General features: G+C 42.7%; 1 protein-coding gene across 6 annotated transcripts in view; it reads right to left on the minus strand.

The window, feature by feature from the left end:
- Positions 1-18,644, minus strand: part of ptprk (protein tyrosine phosphatase receptor type K) — a 229,055-nt gene that overhangs the window by 48,959 nt on the left and 161,452 nt on the right. For 3 of the 6 annotated variants that reach the window (XM_060913567.1, XM_060913566.1, XM_060913568.1), the window contains 2 exons: positions 18,446-18,581; positions 1,328-1,357 (listed from right to left, as the gene is read on the minus strand). In XM_060913567.1, coding sequence (XP_060769550.1) covers positions 1,328-1,357; positions 18,446-18,581 — 166 coding nt within the window. Of the gene's footprint in view, positions 1-1,327; positions 1,358-16,062; positions 16,192-16,370; positions 16,444-18,445; positions 18,582-18,644 lie in introns of those variants that run through there. The other 3 variants (XM_060913570.1, XM_060913571.1, XM_060913569.1) reach the window with 3 other exon arrangements.

Genomic DNA, 18,644 nt, shown 5'->3' on the forward strand with positions numbered 1-18,644 from the left:
CTGAGCGCCGAGAACAACTCGGGTCGTCCTTCTCCTCTTTAGTCCGAATGACACGACGTCCCTGATTTCCATAAAGAACTTCACATTTTGATTCGTCTGACCACAGAACAGTTTTCCACTTTGCCACAGTCCATTTTAAATGAGCCTTGGCCCAGAGAAGACGTCTGCGCTTCTGGATCGTGTTTAGATACGGCTTCTTCTTTGAACTATAGAGTTTTAGCTGGCGACGGCGGATGGCACGGTGAATTGTGTTCACAGATAATGTTCTCTGGAAATATTCCTGAGCCCATTTTGTGATTTCCAATACAGAAGCATGCCTGTATGTGATGCAGTGCCGTCTAAGGGCCCGAAGATCACGGGCACCCAGTATGGTTTTCCGGCCTTGACCCTTACGCACAGAGATTCTTCCAGATTCTCTGAATCTTTTGATGATATTATGCACTGTAGATGATGATATGTTCAAACTCTTTGCAATTTTACACTGTCGAACTCCTTTCTGATATTGCTCCACTATTTGTCGGTGCAGAATTAGGGGGATTGGTGATCCTCTTCCCATCTTTACTTCTGAGAGCCGCTGCCACTCCAAGATGCTCTTTTTATACCCAGTCATGTTAATGACCTATTGCCAATTGACCTAATGAGTTGCAATTTGGTCCTCCAGCTGTTCCTTTTTCGTACCTTTAACTTTTCCAGCCTCTTATTGCCCCGGTCCCAACTTTTTTGAGATGTGTTGCTGTCATGAAATTTCAAAATGTCTCACTTTCGACAGTTTTTGAGATTTGTAAATTATTGCATTCGGTTTTTATTTACAATTTGTGCTTTGTCCCAACTTTTTCGGAATCGGGTCCTCATCGTACAGTTACACCGCGAACAAATCCACTCGATGGTCAACAATATTGAAAAAAAAAATGAACATGTATGAATGCGCTGGTGTGAGTGTGAGAGAGAGGAGAAGGTAAGAGATGAATGGCAGGGGTGATAACCCGACACACACACACATGCACACACAACAACAAGAAAAGTAATAAAGAATGTAATGAAAGAAAGAAAATGAAACAGACACAAATGCAGCATTCTTTTTTCAACTAACACAGCGCTGGGGTCATGGAGAGCACGGAGCATGTTGGAGCTGGGAAACATGGCAGCGTGTTTGTGGTCGGTCGGTTGGTTGGTTGGTTGGTTGGTTGGTTGTTTTAAAAGCGAGTCACTTGAAAAAAGGATACTGCATCTTTAAAACACTAACAGAACTAACCGAGAAACAAAGACCAACAAGCCCTCGACTTGGCTGTAACCAGCCCCCGTTTAGTTTTGTTTTTTTTTTACTTACAGGTAATATGAGTAAGAATAGTAGGTCCTCCTGGCAAGCGAATGAGAAAAAACAGCAAACAGCACAAACAGAATGAAGAAAATAGGGGTCAATGCAAACACTTTCTTTTTTTTTTTTTTTTCCAACAGAAGCAGCAAATTGTGCCTTATTTTAGTTTATTTGATTCCTCAATGTTTTGTTCTTCTTTAACAAACACATGCATGTCTGTCCCTCCATGCAACCTGAAAAAAAATAGCAATAAAGAAAAAAAAATGTATGAAAGAAAAACATCATAACATGCAAAGCTGCCTGGGTTCGTTAGTTTCGGACACTCTCACAGTCAACATGTGCCAATTTCCTTTAAAAAAACAAAACAAAACTACATTTATATTCTCAAGATACTGATATTATTTCCTGGAACGCGACCTCGAGTGATAACAACGGCAACACTGAATTACAGCCGGGCGATATGATCACTGATATGAATGATATCGTGATCAATTACTGGTATATCGCAATACTTTTTTTTTTTTTTGACCTGACTGTAAGGAGCTAATTTGATGTTAAAATTTTGTACTTTAAAAGTGCAATAAAATCCTCTTTTCGGTGTTAAATATTATTTACGTAAATTATTGAAACAGAAAAACGATAAAAGCTTATTATAGGAGACATATACACAGTGGTACTTGAAAGTTTGTGAACCCTTTAGAATTTTCTATATTTCTGCATAAATATGACCTAAAACATCATCAGATTTTCACACAAGTCCTAAAAGTAGATAAAGAGAACCCAGTTAAACAAATGAGACAAAAATATTATACTTGGTCATTTATTTATTGAGGAAAATGACCCAATATTACATATCTGTGAGTGGCAAAAGTATGTGAACCTCTAGGATTAGCAGTCAATTTGAAGGTGAAATTAGAGTCAGGTGTTTTCAATCAATGGGATGACAATCAGGTGTGAGTGGGCACCCTGTTTTATTTAAAGAACAGGGATCTATCAAAGTCTGATCTTCACAACACATGTTTGTGGAAGTGTATCATGGGACAAACAAAGGAGATTTCTGAGGGCCTCAGAAAAAGCGTTGTTGATGCTCATCAGGCTGGAAAAGGTTACAAGACCATCTCTAAAGAGTTTGGACTCCACCAATCCACAGTCAGACAGATTGTGTACAAATGGAGGAAATTCAAGACCATTGTTACCCTCCCCAGGAGTGGGCGACCAACAAAGATCACTCCAAGAGCAAGGCGTGTAATAGTCGGCGAGGTCACAAAGGACCCCAGGGTAACCTCTAAGCAACTGAAGGCCTCTCTCACATTGGCTAATGTTAATGTTCATGAGTCCACCATCAGGAGAACACTGAACAACAATGGTGTGCATGGCAGGGTTGCAAGGAGAAAGCCACTGCTCTCCAAAAAGAACATTGCTGCTCGTCTGCAGTTTGCTCAAGATCATGTGGACAAGCCAGAAGGCTATTGGAAAAATGTTTGTGGACGGATGAGACCAAAATAGAACTTTTTGGTTTAAATGAGAAGCATTATGTTTGGAGAAAGGAAAACACTGCATTCCAGCATAAGAACCTTATCCCATCTGTGAAACATGGTGGTGGTAGTATCATGGTTTGGGTCTGTTTTGCTGCATCTGGGCCAGGACGGCTTGCCATCATTGATGGAACAATGAATTCTGAATTATACCAGTGAATTCTAAAGGAAAATGTCAGGATATCTGTCCTTCAGCTGAATCTCAAGAGAAGGTGGGTCACACAGCAAGACAACGACCCTAAGCACACAAGTCGTTCTACCAAAGAATGGTTAAAGAAGAATAAAGTTAATGTTTTGGAATGGCCAAGTCAAAGTCCTGACCTTAATCCAATCAAAATATTGTGGAAGGACCTGAAGTGAGCAGTTCATGTGAGGAAACCCACCAACATCCCAAAGTTGAAGCTGTTCTGTACGGAGGAACGGGCTAAAATTCCTCCAAGCCGGTGTGCAGGACTGATCAACAGTTACCGCAAACGTTTAGTTGCAGTTATTGCTGCACAAGGGGGTCACACCAGATACTGAAAGCAAAGGGTCACATACTTTTGCCACTCACAGATATGTAATATTGGAGCATTTTCCTCAATAAATAAATGACCAAGTATAATATTTTTGTCTCATTTGTTTAACTGGGTTCTCTTTATCTACTTTTAGGACTTGTGTGAAAATCTGATGATGTTTTAGGTCATATTTATGCAGAAATATAGAAAATTCTAAAGGGTTCACAAACTTTCAAGCACCACTGTATACGCAGCCAGGAAATATCAGGGAAATATCTTCAAGAATTGCGATGTGATGTTTTCCTCATATCGCCCCGCCGTACTGTCGGTATCACGATATATCGTGCAACCCAAAAATTGGCACATGCGTTATCGGAGGTACTTCTGATTACGTCTATCCAATTCTAGGTTTAAAAAAAAAAAAAAAAAAAGTATTGTGAGTTATTCACCAAATAAAATATATTTTAAAAAATCCTGCAAATCAAACAAGTAAGCAGCAGACATCCTGAAAATAAAAAAAAAATAAAAAATCATCATCATCATCATCATGACCTCCATTTTAAAGATGCAGTATCTCTCAAAGGACAAACTTAAAGACATCAGAAACCACTTGTGCACAAAATAAACGAGTTTTAGTCGAAGTGACACAGAGCTCAAACCCTCGAGATCGTTCCCAAGAGAACGAACGAACGAACGAACATCGGCCCTGACTCGTGGTTAAAAAACGGAGGATAAAATACACTCTGGTTCCAGGATAAGAACCTGTTCTTCCTTCCTGGACGGTACTGTACTTCCTTTATCACTTTACCAGCAAATGGATCTACACCCACGTTTCTGCAACTGTGTATACATACGTGTGTGTGTGCAGACACCAGGGGGCAGTATTGCTGCACGCACAAAACCCCAAAACTTACAGGAAACCGGAACGGAACGAGGGAAAGATAAAGAGAAATCTCAGGGTGATGAACATATACTGTAATGGAGTAAAAAGTGATAGATTGTGACGAGGTGTGACTTTGTTTTGAAAAGAAACCTTGGCGTGAACAACTGCGAATGTTGATTTTTTTTTTTTTAAGTGTTCCTGAAAACAAGTATTTTCACTCATTTGCATCAAGACGTATTAATGATTCAATTTAATTTACAGTTGTGTTTAAAAACGTGAGTAAAGCTCAAAATCCTTTAACCTCCTAGGGCTTAGCGGTCACATGCGTGGACAGCACTTTTTAGAAATTCGGAACAAGAATCCACATATGTGGACATACTTTTTCTCTAAAAGTACATCTTATCAAAAGATGATGCTTAGTTTTTATTCTAATCAGGTTCTAATAAGCCCAAATAGCAAAGAGAAATAAAAAATGCATGTAAAAAAAAAACAGCTTGGGCCTTAGGAGGTTAATAGTTTTTATTTCCATGCACTGGGAACACTGCACATTATATTCTACATCAAAACATGAAGAAAAATGTATGAAGATTTTAATTACTTTACAGAAAATGAAGAAAAATGAACATTGGGCTGTTCAAAAAAATCGCAGTGTCTGCATTTTTCATTACAAACTCCAAATATTTACTGTATAAACTGAAAAAATCTTAAGGATTTAGCATTCCTGTGAATCACTAAACTAATATTTAGTTGTAGAACCACGGTTTCTGAGAACTTCTGGCACCTGTGAACAGGTATTCCAGCCCAGGATGATTTGACAACATTCTACAGTTCCTCTGCATTTCTTGGTTTTGCCTCAGAAACAGCATTTTTGACGTCACCCCACAAGTTTTCTATCGGATTAAGGTCCGGGGATTGGGCTGGCCATTCCATAACTTTCATTTTGTTGGTCTTGAACCCTGATGCTGCTCGCTTACTGGTGTGTTTGGGGTCGTTGTCTTGTTGAAACACCCATTTCAAGGGCATTTCCTCTTCAGCATAAGGCAACATGACCTCTTCAAGTATTTTGATATATGCAAACTGATCCATGATCCCTGGTATGCGATAAATAGGCCCGACACCACAGTAAGAGAAACATTCCCATATCATGATGCTTGCACCACCATGCTTCACTGTCTTCAGAGTGTACTGTGGCTTGAATTCAGTGTTTGGGGGTTGTCTGAAAAACTGTCTGCAGCTCTTGGACCAAAAAAGAACAATTTTACTTTCATCCACGGGCGACTGCTCTAAGACAACGAGGCAGGCTCAGCCTCCTCTAAAAATGCCCTTATAACTTTAATGTGTGCGTGAGTTTTTCCCCCTCGTGACAGCGCGATGCAGCGCAGCCTCAGTGGACTTCAATGGCATTTGGGAGCTCTGCGCTTTTCAATCTCAAAATGCAAGACGGTTATTGGACAAATACTGCGAAAATGCCCGCCCACGGACTCCGAGCCTCACATGGGAGGGACATGGCAGTTTCCGCGAGGAATCTGGTGATTGGTGAAAGCGGCCGGATATTTTCTTTGATTGACAGCTCGTTTCAAATATAGACAGGCAGCGGTGAATTTCAGTTCAGTCCCATGCGGATTCGCAAGTGCTGTGGTGTATTGTAAGAGATCAGCTTACATTTCGATTTCATTCATTACATACGGTTTCTACCAGCTTTTTTAGTTCGTATATATTTTCATTGTAAATATAGTGTTGTCAAGTTTGCTATCTTAGTTCCAGAAATGTCGTTTATTTGAGTGACTGAACTTGAACTTGAGGGGGCTAGTCAGCTAGCAAGAAAGCTGCGTACGGATGCCAAGCATTGCTGATTTAATTTTGGCGACGCCATTTGCCAGTCTTCCTTTCGAGGAAAAAATTAAAATTAAAGAGCAGGGTAGACCAACGCCTCAAATTGACTTGGTGAAAAAGGTAGGGAATAATACTCGTTCCTTTCAGCTCTCCTGGTACGAGAAAGTGAATTGGCTAACAGCAAGTGACCCACATCAACAACAGTAAATAGGCTACTTTAGTAATATGTCATGGATGGACCAAAAATATAGAATCTATTTAAAATGTTTATGCTGAGTATATTATATTGGAATATATATTTTTCTGGATATGAATTAAACACCGCTACAATTTGGAAAACATTTTTAAACAAAAACACAGCCGAGAACATTTCACACTACAGACCTGGATTAAAAGTGAAGGGTTATCAAAATTGTCAATAAAACATTTCTCAGTCAAAATAAGTAAAATATAGGGAAAGTGTCATTGAATGAAATGTGTGGCCCCCGGCTCTATGTTTGGCTCCCCAAGGTCAGTGCTTGTGCCTATTCCAGAACACTCTGCTGTTACTGCTGAGGTTCCTGACAAAGAGCTGCTTTCAATAATGATCAATTTTTAAACAACATGCCACAATTTTAAAATATAAAATGTTAAAATATACCCCTCCCCCCAACACCACCATCATGTATATTGGACAGTAGGCTAATGGGCCAAAAGAACCTGTTATTTCACAGTTTGTGACGCTGCCAACAATCAGCCAGATCAGAGGCAAGAGTATGGGCAAAATTGATGTTTTTTCTTTTTTCTTTTAAAATCTGGAAATATCGTAACCGACCAGCCTCCCCTGTTTGAAAGACTACCAGCCGCCACTGCTTTCATCAGTCCACAAAATGTTTTTCCATTTCTCTTTAGGCCAGTCGATGTGTTCTTTGGCAAATTGTATCCTCTTCAGCACGTCTTTTTTTTTTTTAACAGTGGAACTTTGCGGGAGCTTCTTGCCGATAGATTAGCTTCACACAGGCGTCTTCTAATTGTCACAGTACTCACAGGTAACTTCAGACCGTCTTTGATCACCCTGGAGCTGATCATTGGCTGAGTCTTTGCCATTCTGGCTATTCTTCGATCCATTCGAATGGTAGTCTTCTGTTTTCTTCCACGTCTCTCTGGCTTTGCTGTCCATTTTAAAGCGCTGGAGATCATTTTAGCTGAGCAGCCCATCATTTTCTGCACTTCTTTACAGTATACGTTTTACCTCTCCAATCAACGTTTTAATCAAAGCACGCTGTTCTTCTGAACAATGTCTGGAACGACCCATGTTTCTCAGGTTTTCAGAGAGAAATGGATGTACAACATGTGCTGGCTTCATCCTTAAATTCCTGACATCTGTTTTTTCACAGAATGAATGACCTCACTAATTAAACTCCGCACTGCTATTATTTTTGAACACGTCCCTTTCACTTAATTATTCGATTACGCAGACTCAGGAGCATGCATATCATGAATGTTGGGTCTGTTGGTTTTCTATGACTCTACTACACCTACTGGTAAATTATTTGCCATGTATTCTAACAATCAGAGAATTACAGAATGACGATGCCCCCTAAGGGTCATAGTGGGGATTTTTTTCTTTTTGGAGCTACTTTTGCACAATAAAAGTTCAAGTGAGTGCAGAAGTAGCTTAAAAAAAAAAAAAACACCCACTGCATCAGCATGACCCTTAGGAGGCTCCGTAGAGAATGCTTACGCTTTCGAAGTTCTTGGTACAATTTACGTCACTTATGTTATATCGTTACTAACAAAATATTTTGGGCGGCACGGTGGTGTAGTGGTTAGCGCTGTCGCCTCACAGCAAGAAGGTCCGGGTTCGAGCCCCGTGGCCGGCGAGGGCCTTTCTGTGCGGAGTTTGCATGTTCTCCCCGTGTCCGCGTGGGTTTCCTCCGGGTGCTCCGGTTTCCCCCACAGTCCAAAGACATGCAGGTTAGGTTAACTGGTGACTCTAAATTGACCGTAGGTGTGAGTGTGAGTGTGAATGGTTGTCTGTGTCTATGTGTCAGCCCTGTGATGACCTGGCAACTTGTCCAGGGTGTACCCCGCCTTTCGCCCGTAGTCAGCTGGGATAGGCTCCAGCTCGCCTGCAACCCTGTAGAACAGGATAAAGCGGCTACAGATTCCATTAGAACTCCAGCGAGGACCGGAATGATTCTCATCATCTGGTCATTGCTGTTTTCTGTAAATAAAAGTAGATTCCGGAAGCACACAGTGAGTCTGGCTGATGGAAGATCTATGCAAGTCAGGGTGCGTACTTTCTGAAAATGCCGTGGAATCGTCCCGACACGTTTCCATATCTCAGACCACTATCCCAAGATGAAGAACTCGTTTTGGACCGGACTTCTTTGGGAATGTGTTGGGAATAAACAGAAACGTGCTGTACATTTGGGTTCACAAATCTGTGGCTTTGAACAGCGTCCAGACGGATTCTGGATCAGTGCATGGTATTTTATCATCACCGCTCGCTCGATCCTGAGAAGCAGCGTGGTGTAATCACTGATCATCTGTTTGGAGTAAAGTTCATTTCTATTGATTTTAGTTGGATTTATTTTTCTGAAAGGTCGTATTTTGTGAAAATTCACAAAGCGAGCATTAAATCTGGATCAAATCCAGTAGGAACTCAGCCTCGCTCCAGCCAACCGTCCATGGGCTTCACGCCAATGCTAACGCTAACACTTAACCACGCCAAGCTGAGCCAATTCACATCGTCAAGCCAAGAAACACTCATCACTCCTGACACACACACACACACAGATATGACAATGTTATAAATTATCATTTAGTCAACCACAGAAACTCTCTTCTACAGAGAAAGAGAGACAGGCGAGAGACATTCAACTACAGCACAGTGAGCAGTGTTTCCCCCAAGTTTACTGGCTTGGGCCAGGGGGCGGTGGGGGTGGGGGGCTGCTAGATGAGGGTGGTCACCTACAGGACCCCTCCCTGCAGCTCCTGGTATGGAGCATTTGGACCTGAACAAACAGTTAAAGTAGGAGTCACGTGACCGATTCATGGCGGTGCAGACATGAATTTAGTGAGCTCCACTTTACTACTCGTTACTTTCATATTCCCTGGAAGCAAATTATCCTGCATTACGTAAAACCCTCTAAAGCACTGGTACCACACAATACTGGTGCTATTAAAGAAGCCAAACATTCCCCTGTCAAAAAAGAGATTCAAGGAATCGTCGCCTAGCATCTCGAGAGCAGATCTGGACAACGCCGTCTTAGCAAGAGCGAAGCAGGCCCTAGCTGAACAGAGAGCAGAGCTAAATAGCATGGTCACTGCGGCGGTCAAAGCTGCTTTAAATGATGTTCTGCGCCCGCAGATATCTGACCTAAGACTGGAATTGAAGAATACCACCGACACCATAACGACAGCCACGAGCCAGATTGAACGACTGGAGAAAACATTTCAACGACTTCAGTCAAGGTGCGATTCTGCTCCGTCAGCAACTAGACACGATAGAGAGCAGGTCAAATCTATGAGGCTGAAAATCGATGACTTGAACTCCAAACTGGCAGATATGGAAGACAAAAGTAGAAGATCCAACCTCTGTTCATTTGGGCTGAGTGAAGGAGTGGAGGGTGAAAACTGCATCGCCTTTTTAAGGGCGACTCCACCTACATGGATCCCATCTGTTGCTGATCGAGGCATCAAAATAGAACGAGCCCACCACCTGTACTCTGACAAGACCACTAATGTTAGCCGCCCTCGCACATTTATATTTAAGCTACTCGACTACACCCACATGGTTAGCGCTGTCGCCTCACAGCAAGAAGGTCCGGGTTCGAGCCCCATTGCCGGCGAGGGCCTTTCTGTGTGGAGTTTGCATGTTCTCCCCGTGTCTGCGTGGGTTTCCTCCGGGTGCTCCGGTTTCCCCCACAGTCCAAAGACATGCAGGTTAGGTTAACTGGTGACTCTAAATTGAGCGTAGGTGTGAATGTGAGTGTGAATGGTTGTCTGTGTCTATGTGTCAGCCCTGTGATGACCTGGCGACTTGTCCAGGGTGTACCCCGCCTTTCACCCGTAGTCAGCTGGGATAGGCTCCAGCTTGCCTGCGACCCTGTAGAACAGGATAAAGCGGCTAGAGATAATGAGAATGAGACTACACCCACAGACAAGCAATTCTGAGTAGTGTGAGAGCTGTGCATCCCATTGGACACCACCAAGAAATGAAAGGCCTTTGCTGAAGTGAGGAAGCGGACAGAGGCATCCGGGATTCAAATGTTTCTCCTGTTCCCAGCTACACTGAAAATCACTTACTGTGGCAGGCAAAATTTTGTGCTGATCACCTTATGAAGCAGAGCAGTTCATCCTGTCTAACAACCTGACCTGCAGAGATGCCACTGGCTCTACACCTGGGTGAGAGAGCAAGGCGCTAGACAACTGAAGCGCTGAGGTAGATACAGAACTCCAGATGGATACAGCAGAACATCAACCTATGGTCGCCGCAAGTAACAACGACGCAATCTAGCCTGCCCAACGTTTAATATGGGACTGTGGACTTTTGTGTTGATGCTGTCATCATGGTGAGGTAGGAGATTACCGTTCATGCTTTTCATTTTAGCCTGTCACTTGTGTGAGGCTATGTGTGCTACATTCACACAAATTAGGTTATAGACGGCTCTTTGGGTTTAGTTAGGCAGTCAAATTCCCTCCTACGCCAGGAACTAGTCTTTCCAGGCAGTCTCCTGTCCCAGTACTAACCAGTTCTTGAGGCACTTGGGTGAGGCGCCTCTCGCCTATTATACAGCTAGGGTTACGGTGAGGGGCGGGTCCTCTGGTAACCATGAGAGTTTGACTCCCTGCTTGCATCTGTATTGCAGCGTGCCTTGCCAGATGGCAGTAGGTACCATTTTTACGATGGCCTTTGGTATGACCCAACCGCGAGTAGAACTCACAGTCTCCCAGTCAACAGGCGGACATGCTAACCACTAGGCCAGCTTGCAGTTTATTTAGGCAGGGGTGTCCTTTATTCATTTTCTTACAACCACTGTTCTTATGAAGGGACATAATAATTGATGACAGTGATGAATAATTACACCACTGTAATGAGTGGGGTAGGGTGGGGGGTTTGCATTGCTAGGAGGAGCTACGACTTTAAAGATTTCTAACTTTTTACTAGCCAAAGGGGTTTTCCTGATGAACTCCTTACAGCTTGTAGAGTATGTCCTGTACTGTATATAGTTTTAAGTGCTGTTATTTGTTTAGTTTTGCTGGCAGCCGTTAACTTCACTGTGACGTTTGTTTGGCCATGGAGTTTTGCTTTAAGGGCACCATATATCGTTACTGATATCCACACTGTTTCCCAGAAAGACTTTTCCAACACTGTTGTGCTACTACAACTCAGTAGACTATGTCTAATCTAAATATTATAACCTGGAATGTGTGTGGGGTGGCACGGTGGTGTAGTGGTTAGCGCTGTCGCCTCACAGCAAGAAGGTCCTGGGTTCGAGCCCCGTGGCCGGCGAGGGCCTTTCTGTGTGGAGTTTGCATGTTCTCCCCGTGTCCACGTGGGTTTCCTCCGGGTGCTCCGGTTTCCCCCACAGTCCAAAGACATGCAGGTTAGGTTAACTGGTGACTCTAAATTGAGCGTAGGTGTGAATGTGAGTGTGAATGGTTGTCTGTGTCTATGTGTCAGCCCTGTGATGACCTGGCGACTTGTCCAGGGTGAACCCCGCCTTTCGCCCGTAGTCAGCTGGGATAGGCTCCAGCTTGCCTGTAGAACAGGATAAAGCGGCTAGAGATAATGAGATGAGATGAGATGAGATGATTATATCCTGGTTAGTGCTCCCTTACCTCAGGGCATATCTACTATTGACATATCGCCTATGCTTCAGCACATGTTAAAGCCCGTAGATGGCGCTTTAACGACTGTTGTATGATTCTGCGTTTTTTCAACCAGCTCCAATCAGGGCTAATGGAATTTTTTGGACTTAATTCAGGCCATTGTTCAAACCCACAGGAAGCTACTAAATGCAACCTACGAGAGCACTGCATTGCTTTCTCCTCAAAGGCCAAGAGTCTTAAAAATGAGCGCTTCACTGAGCTGGAACAGGAAATCCAGTCTTCAGAACATCAACAGGCCCAGTCTTTTTCAGAAGAAGCCTGTCAGAAACTGTTGGAGCGTCTATCAATCTCCAAAGCTGAGTTTATCTTTCACAAAACAAGTAAAAACATTATTTTCATTCAGATCGAACTAGCTTGCACTGAGGTTGAAGGAAACTGAGTCCAAAGGAAATAGCGATCTAATATGAAACAGTGTTGGCAAAATAGTTACAGATCATAGGGCTTTTAACATTTTTTCAAGAATTTTATTCCACGTTGTATTCTTCAGAGGTGGTTCTTGACAGAGACGCATGCAAAACATTTTTAGAGAACTTGAACCTGCCCATCTTATCAGCACAGGACAGAGACCTCCTAGAAGAGCCTCTAACGTTGAAGGAGTTTCATAATGCAGCCGAATCACTTAAAGAAGTTCAGTCTCCAGGTCCTGGTGGAATTCATCCAGAACTATACTTGGCTGTCTGGGATATTGTTGGGCCCCTGATCCTGAGTTCTATCAGTTGTGCTATTAAATATGGTGTGCTTCATAGAGACGAAAACATTGCGCTTATCGTTTTGCTACACAAGAAAAATAAGGATAAGGAATTGCTCTAGTTACCGTCCAATGTCTTTAATTAACAGTGATGTCAAAATTATAGCTAAGCCTTGGTTTCCCAGATTGAGCCCATCGTGCTTACCTCGATCCATTCTGACCAAACTGGGTTTCTGGAAGGGCGGCTGTCCTCAGACGATATGCGATGCCTGCTGCCATCACACATACCCTGACACTTGTGCAGTTTTTTTCTCTCGATGCACTTAAGGCTTTGGACAGACTTGAATGGGACTGTCTATGGACAGTATTGGAGCACTTTGGTTTTGGTCCTAAATTCATAGACACAATTCAAACTCTTTACAGACACCCTACAGCGTCCATTTCAACGGGCACTTTTCAGTCTCTACCCTTTCCGTTACAAAGGGGATGTCGGCAAGGATGCCCCCTATCACCACTCCTTCCTTTTTGCACTTTCACCGGAACCCCTAGCCCAGGCTCTCAGACAAAGTCCAATTATTACCCCAGTTACCTTACTTGGTTCTCGGCATCATATATCATTGCATGCAGACGATATCATTTTATACCTCTCAGACTTAAACAACTCTGCCAAATGTTTTACAGTTATTTCATCACTTGAGCAGCATGTCTGGATACAAATTCAATTGGGATAAGTCCCCATTCAGAAAGCCCCTTCAGGGATCTCCAGAAAATCTGAAGTAGCTGGCTGGCGCTGGAATTTGTGGTGGCAAAGCCAAAGGCACGCTAATGTTAGGGGGTCTGTGGGCATACCGCCCTCCAGAAAATTTTGAAATTTACATGCCTTCTGGTGCACTCTCAGCTAATAAATTACTAACCATTTCCCTGTAAAATACTTGTAAAGTATGTATGAAATTTCCCTCCAGATGTGTGCGTGCGCTTGGCTTTCTCGGTTACCCTCTGTAGTATGCTGCCTGGCTCTGTAACATAACTACATACCAACAAATATGGTGTTGCTTCTGGTCTTGCTAGAGCTGGCTGAATCAAAGACAATTTTGTGGTGGAATAATTGGATTTGCAACAAATTACGGGCTTCCCATTTGTCTGGAACAGGAGACAACCCAGAATGCATTGCGTTTTACAGTGCACAAACGCAGAAGGTGGCCTTGCCCTGCCAAAACTTTAAGCTGTATTACTGGGCATTTCACCGAGTAGTGGTAGCGTGTCCGCCTCTCGATCGGGAGATCGTGAGTTCTATTCACGGTCGGGTCATACCAAAGACCATCATAAAAATGGTACCTACTACCATCTGGCAAGGCACGCTGCAATACAGATGTGCATGGGGAGTTAAACTCTCGTGGTTACCAGAGGACTAGCCCCCCACTGTAACCCTAGCTATGTAATAGGCGAGAGGCCGAGGGCTACGGAAACAGAGATCGGCACCGCCCGATGCGCCACCATCAGAGTTGGGCCTGGTTAGTACTTGAGTGGGAGACTGCCCAGGAATACCAGGTACTGAGGCGTGGGAAGGACTTTGACTTTTTTTTTTTGACTGGGCATTTCAGATTAGAGCCATGCGCACTTGGACAGACAAGTTCCATGGAGAAGCATTGAACCAGCTTTTGTACATCCCCACAGACTTCAAGATCTGCCTTTCACAGGACCAGGACATTGCAAAAATCACACCACAAATTTGGTAGTATCATTTCATCCACCTTAGCTGCACGGTACAACGCTGAAAAAGCAACAGTCCATTCAAAGAAACTCTCCTCGATGCAACAATCCCCACTTCTTGTCTCACCATCACTATTTTGTTTATCCTTTGTGGTCATCTAAAGGGGTTTTTAGGAAGATTCTTAGCATAAGGTACACAGACCACGTCATAAAATGAGGACATACTGTACGCAAAACCGTTAACCAATACATGAGACCGTACGAGGACCTGCTGACAACAGTGAAAAGAAGAAAGTTAAATTGGTACGGACACATAACGAGATCACATGGGCCGTCAAAGACTATCCTTCAACGAATAGTCAATGGAGCAAGGAGGCGGGGCAGACAGAGAAAAAAGTGGGCAGACAAGATCAATGAATGGACCAAGAAGACCTTTGTAGAAACACAAAGAATTGCCCAAGACCACAAAGGCTGGTGAAACACTCACACAAGCAGAGCCCCCACGACCCTGGGTAGGATTACGGGACTAAGGCGAGGTAAGGTAAAGGGGGTTATACATTTTCCGATCTTTTTGACGGGAATGGTTTGCGCACATTCCAGGATATCCGAACAGAATACAGTCTACCTGGCTTTCCTTTCTTCGTGTACCTGAGGTTACGCTCCACAATGAAAGCTTACGGTGTGCCATGGAGTTCTGTTTTGAGTGACCACCCAATGTTCAGCTGGATAAGACTTCTCGAGGTGCTGAAAATGGGATTTGAAACTTTCTTGGTCAGGATTCCACCCAGACTGGGAAACAGTGCAGTCAAACGTTTGCCTTGCTTCTAAAAACCCGTGTCATGTACTTGTTCGTTTTAAGGCTGTCCATCGTTTCTACTATACACCTTACAAACGGTATCTCATGAAACTTGCTCCCCATGTGTAACCCTGACACCACCAGTACATTTCTACACATGCTTTGGGACTGTCCGGTGATTCAAAACTTCTGGAACGATGTCATTCGTACTGTATTTTGGCTTGGATCCTTGTTTATTATGAATTAATGATGATTAAAAAGTACCAGTTTTCATTATGTGACCAAAGATTGTGAATGGCAGAGTTTACCAGTGCTAAGAAGCTATACCACAGCCATGGACACACCCAGATACAAATCTGAAGCGATTTTGGGTCGGCTCATTCCAGTGCATAGTTTGCCTTGAGTGCACAACGGCAAAAGCAACCACTGGAAACGTCTGGATGAATACAGCCACTGCCCTTAAAGAGCTTCTTTGAAGATTCTGGTCAGTACGAGTTTGCTGCCAGGGTTAGTTAAGTGTGATGTGTTGTTCTGTTTTCATTTCTTTTTTCTACTGTCATCCATACGCTCTCTCTGTCGATGATGTTTTTACTGCAAAATGATGATAAAAACCATAAATCACAAAAAAAAAACCCAAACAGATACTATTTAAGTTTTCCTCTTTATTTTAGAACAAAATTAGAAATATTTTTATAAATACAACTCTTTTTATCTATCTATCTATCTATCTATCTATCTATCTATCTATCTATCTATCTATCTATATTATTTATTTATTTATTTATTTATCGTGGCTCCCTGCTCATTGCCTGGGGCAGCTCCTTCCTGCCCCCTGCCTGTCACTTGGGGTTATTTAAAACTATTTTTGCATCTTCCTATTTATTTTAGAACAAAATTAGAACAATTTTTATAATACAACTCTTAATCTATCGGTTTATTTATTTTTTTGTCATGGCTCCCTGCCCACCGCCTGGGGCAGCTCTTCCTGCTCCCTGCCTGTCTCCTGGGGCAGCTGTCCCTGCTTCCTGTCTATCACCTGGAGCATATGTCCCTGCTGAGTTACAGACACAAGAAATTATTTCCAAATAAAAATACTGAATGAATGAAAGTGTTATGCTGCCGTGATTTCGAGATTAAAATGGCAGATGAACTGTTTATAGTTCTAACTGAATTCTAATGAGAAACTCGGAGAGCTTACAGTATTTCTTCTCTCTGCATCGTGTTCTCACTCACCTCTCCACTGTCTATCACTACTTTGATTGGTGTGTCGCGTGAAGCAGTACAGTAGTAGATTGCTTGTCTTCGTCTGAAATAGCATGGAAGAAATCAATCAATCAATCAATCATTTTCTACGGCTAGCTCACTTGAAGATGTCTACAGAGTGATATCAGATTCCAGCATGACCTCACTTTGAATATTCGGAACATATTAGCTAACTTGATGTAGCATGTGTCTGAAGACATCACTAAAAAAAAGTTGCGTGTCCTCTAGGGCTGTAACGATATGCGTATCGAAATCGAAATACGCAGAATCGCGGTACACCCTTTCGAACTTCTCCTCAGCCCAAAAACAGAGGCGCTTCCAAACTTCAATTTATGAATACTTGACTTTTTATTTAAATTACATTTTAAACTTACTTAAATTACTTTTATATCAATTAGTAAGTCGTTTTTTCGCCGACCTGCGACAATCTTCTGCGAGTCACGCAAGGCGTGCAGTGTTGCCAGATTGGGCGGGTTTAGGTGCTTTTGAACATATTTTGGGGTGGAAAACGTTAGCAATATCTGGCAACACTGAAGGCATGTCTGCTTGGGCGTTAGCGGCAGTTACATTTTGACACGCGAGCAACGTTTCACTATAAAAATTCCGTAATTTCCATCTGTTTTCCGCGATCACAGAAAATCATTGGCCCTATGAGAGTGACAGTGAGAGAGCCACCCCTCCCCCCCCCAAAAAAAAATCTTAACGGATTTACACGATTTGGAAAAATGACTTTTTCAGAACCGAGAAAAACAGAGCTTCCGGCTCAACAGTATTATTTTGAGAAATAAAACAATCTTTGGATATACATTTGTTCATTTTTGCATACATATTACTCATTCTCTGCAGTGGTCTGAATTATTTGTTATTAAATAGTTAATGTAAGTAAGTAAAGTCAAATTTACTACTTTAAAAAAACATTTAAAAAAAAAATCGTGGGCGTATCGAATCGTGGGTCAAAAATTGCGATACGAATCGAATTGTGAGTCGGGTGTATCGTTACAGCCCTAGTGTCCTGCATCTTTTGCCACTTGGGGGTTCTGACAGTGCTAACTTATTGTTTGAATCGTTTTTGAGCACACGAGAGGACAGCGCAACTTGACAGGGGGATGTTTCTGCATGGTCCTAGCGCCTGAATCTTTGCCTCTCATGTTTTTGAGCAGGCACACTTTTCACGTGGTCCTAGTGCCTGCACTCTTTTTTTTTTTCGGAAAGGAGGCATGGGGGAAACACTGGTGAGAGAGAGAGAGAGAGAGAGAGAGAGAGAGAGAGAGAGAGATGCAGTTTGATACACAGCCACACGATGGTGATATTAAACAGTAAGACAGGAAGGCAACTGTCTCTCTCTCTCTCTCTCACACACACACACACAATTTTCCTATTTTATATCCATATTTCTTTCACTTTTTCTTTCCTATTCCTGCCATCTTTCTTCCTCGATACATTTTTTCATAAGTAGACCCACCCCCACGTTTATGTTTACAGATTCTGAAGGAATTGTTTCACGTCACAGTTAAATGTCACCGTCACCATGACAACAAGATCAACGCAACTTCACTCTTGAGCTGTGGGTGTCTTAACATCTTTACTAATCAAAAAGGGGGGAGGGGCTGTTGAGGGAACGAACATTTATAGCTGCTATAACATAAGTGAGAGCTTGTTTCATAACATTAAATGCAACTATAAATGGATTAAAAAAAAAAAATCAGGAAATTTTTAAAAATAAATTAAAAAAAAAAAGTAATCAGTGGTGTAAAAGCAGGAATACGTTTGGGGACATGCTGTTAGAAGAAAACAATCAGCACCAGAGGGAGGAAGAGCAACTCCACTTCATCACACCACCATTAAACCAACCAATAACACGCGCGCGCGCGCACTTTACATTTCCCGACTTCAGCTCAGTGCTGCCCCCCAGTGGTTAGCGTGTAGCAGTGCAGCTGTACAGATGTGTGGATGAACATGGGAATGATGTGTAATGTTGTAAAAACAGAGTGTGTTCATACGGAGAAATAAGTAAATAAATACATCAATAAATAAATAAATCTCACCTTTTCTTCACCAGTAAAATGGCCACAAGCAGCAGCAGGATAAACACCAGGACTCCGGCGCTAATCCCGGCGATTTTCACCACACGGTCCGTCTGTTTCGCCGGATCAGGGATCACTTCCGGCTCTTCCGTCGCTCCTGAACCAGAGGAACGAACAAGCCATTAACATACCATAAAACAGACGCGCTTATTCATAATAC

This window comes from Neoarius graeffei, chromosome 2 (assembly GCF_027579695.1).
Source record: "Neoarius graeffei isolate fNeoGra1 chromosome 2, fNeoGra1.pri, whole genome shotgun sequence".
Lineage (NCBI taxonomy): Eukaryota > Metazoa > Chordata > Actinopteri > Siluriformes > Ariidae > Neoarius > Neoarius graeffei.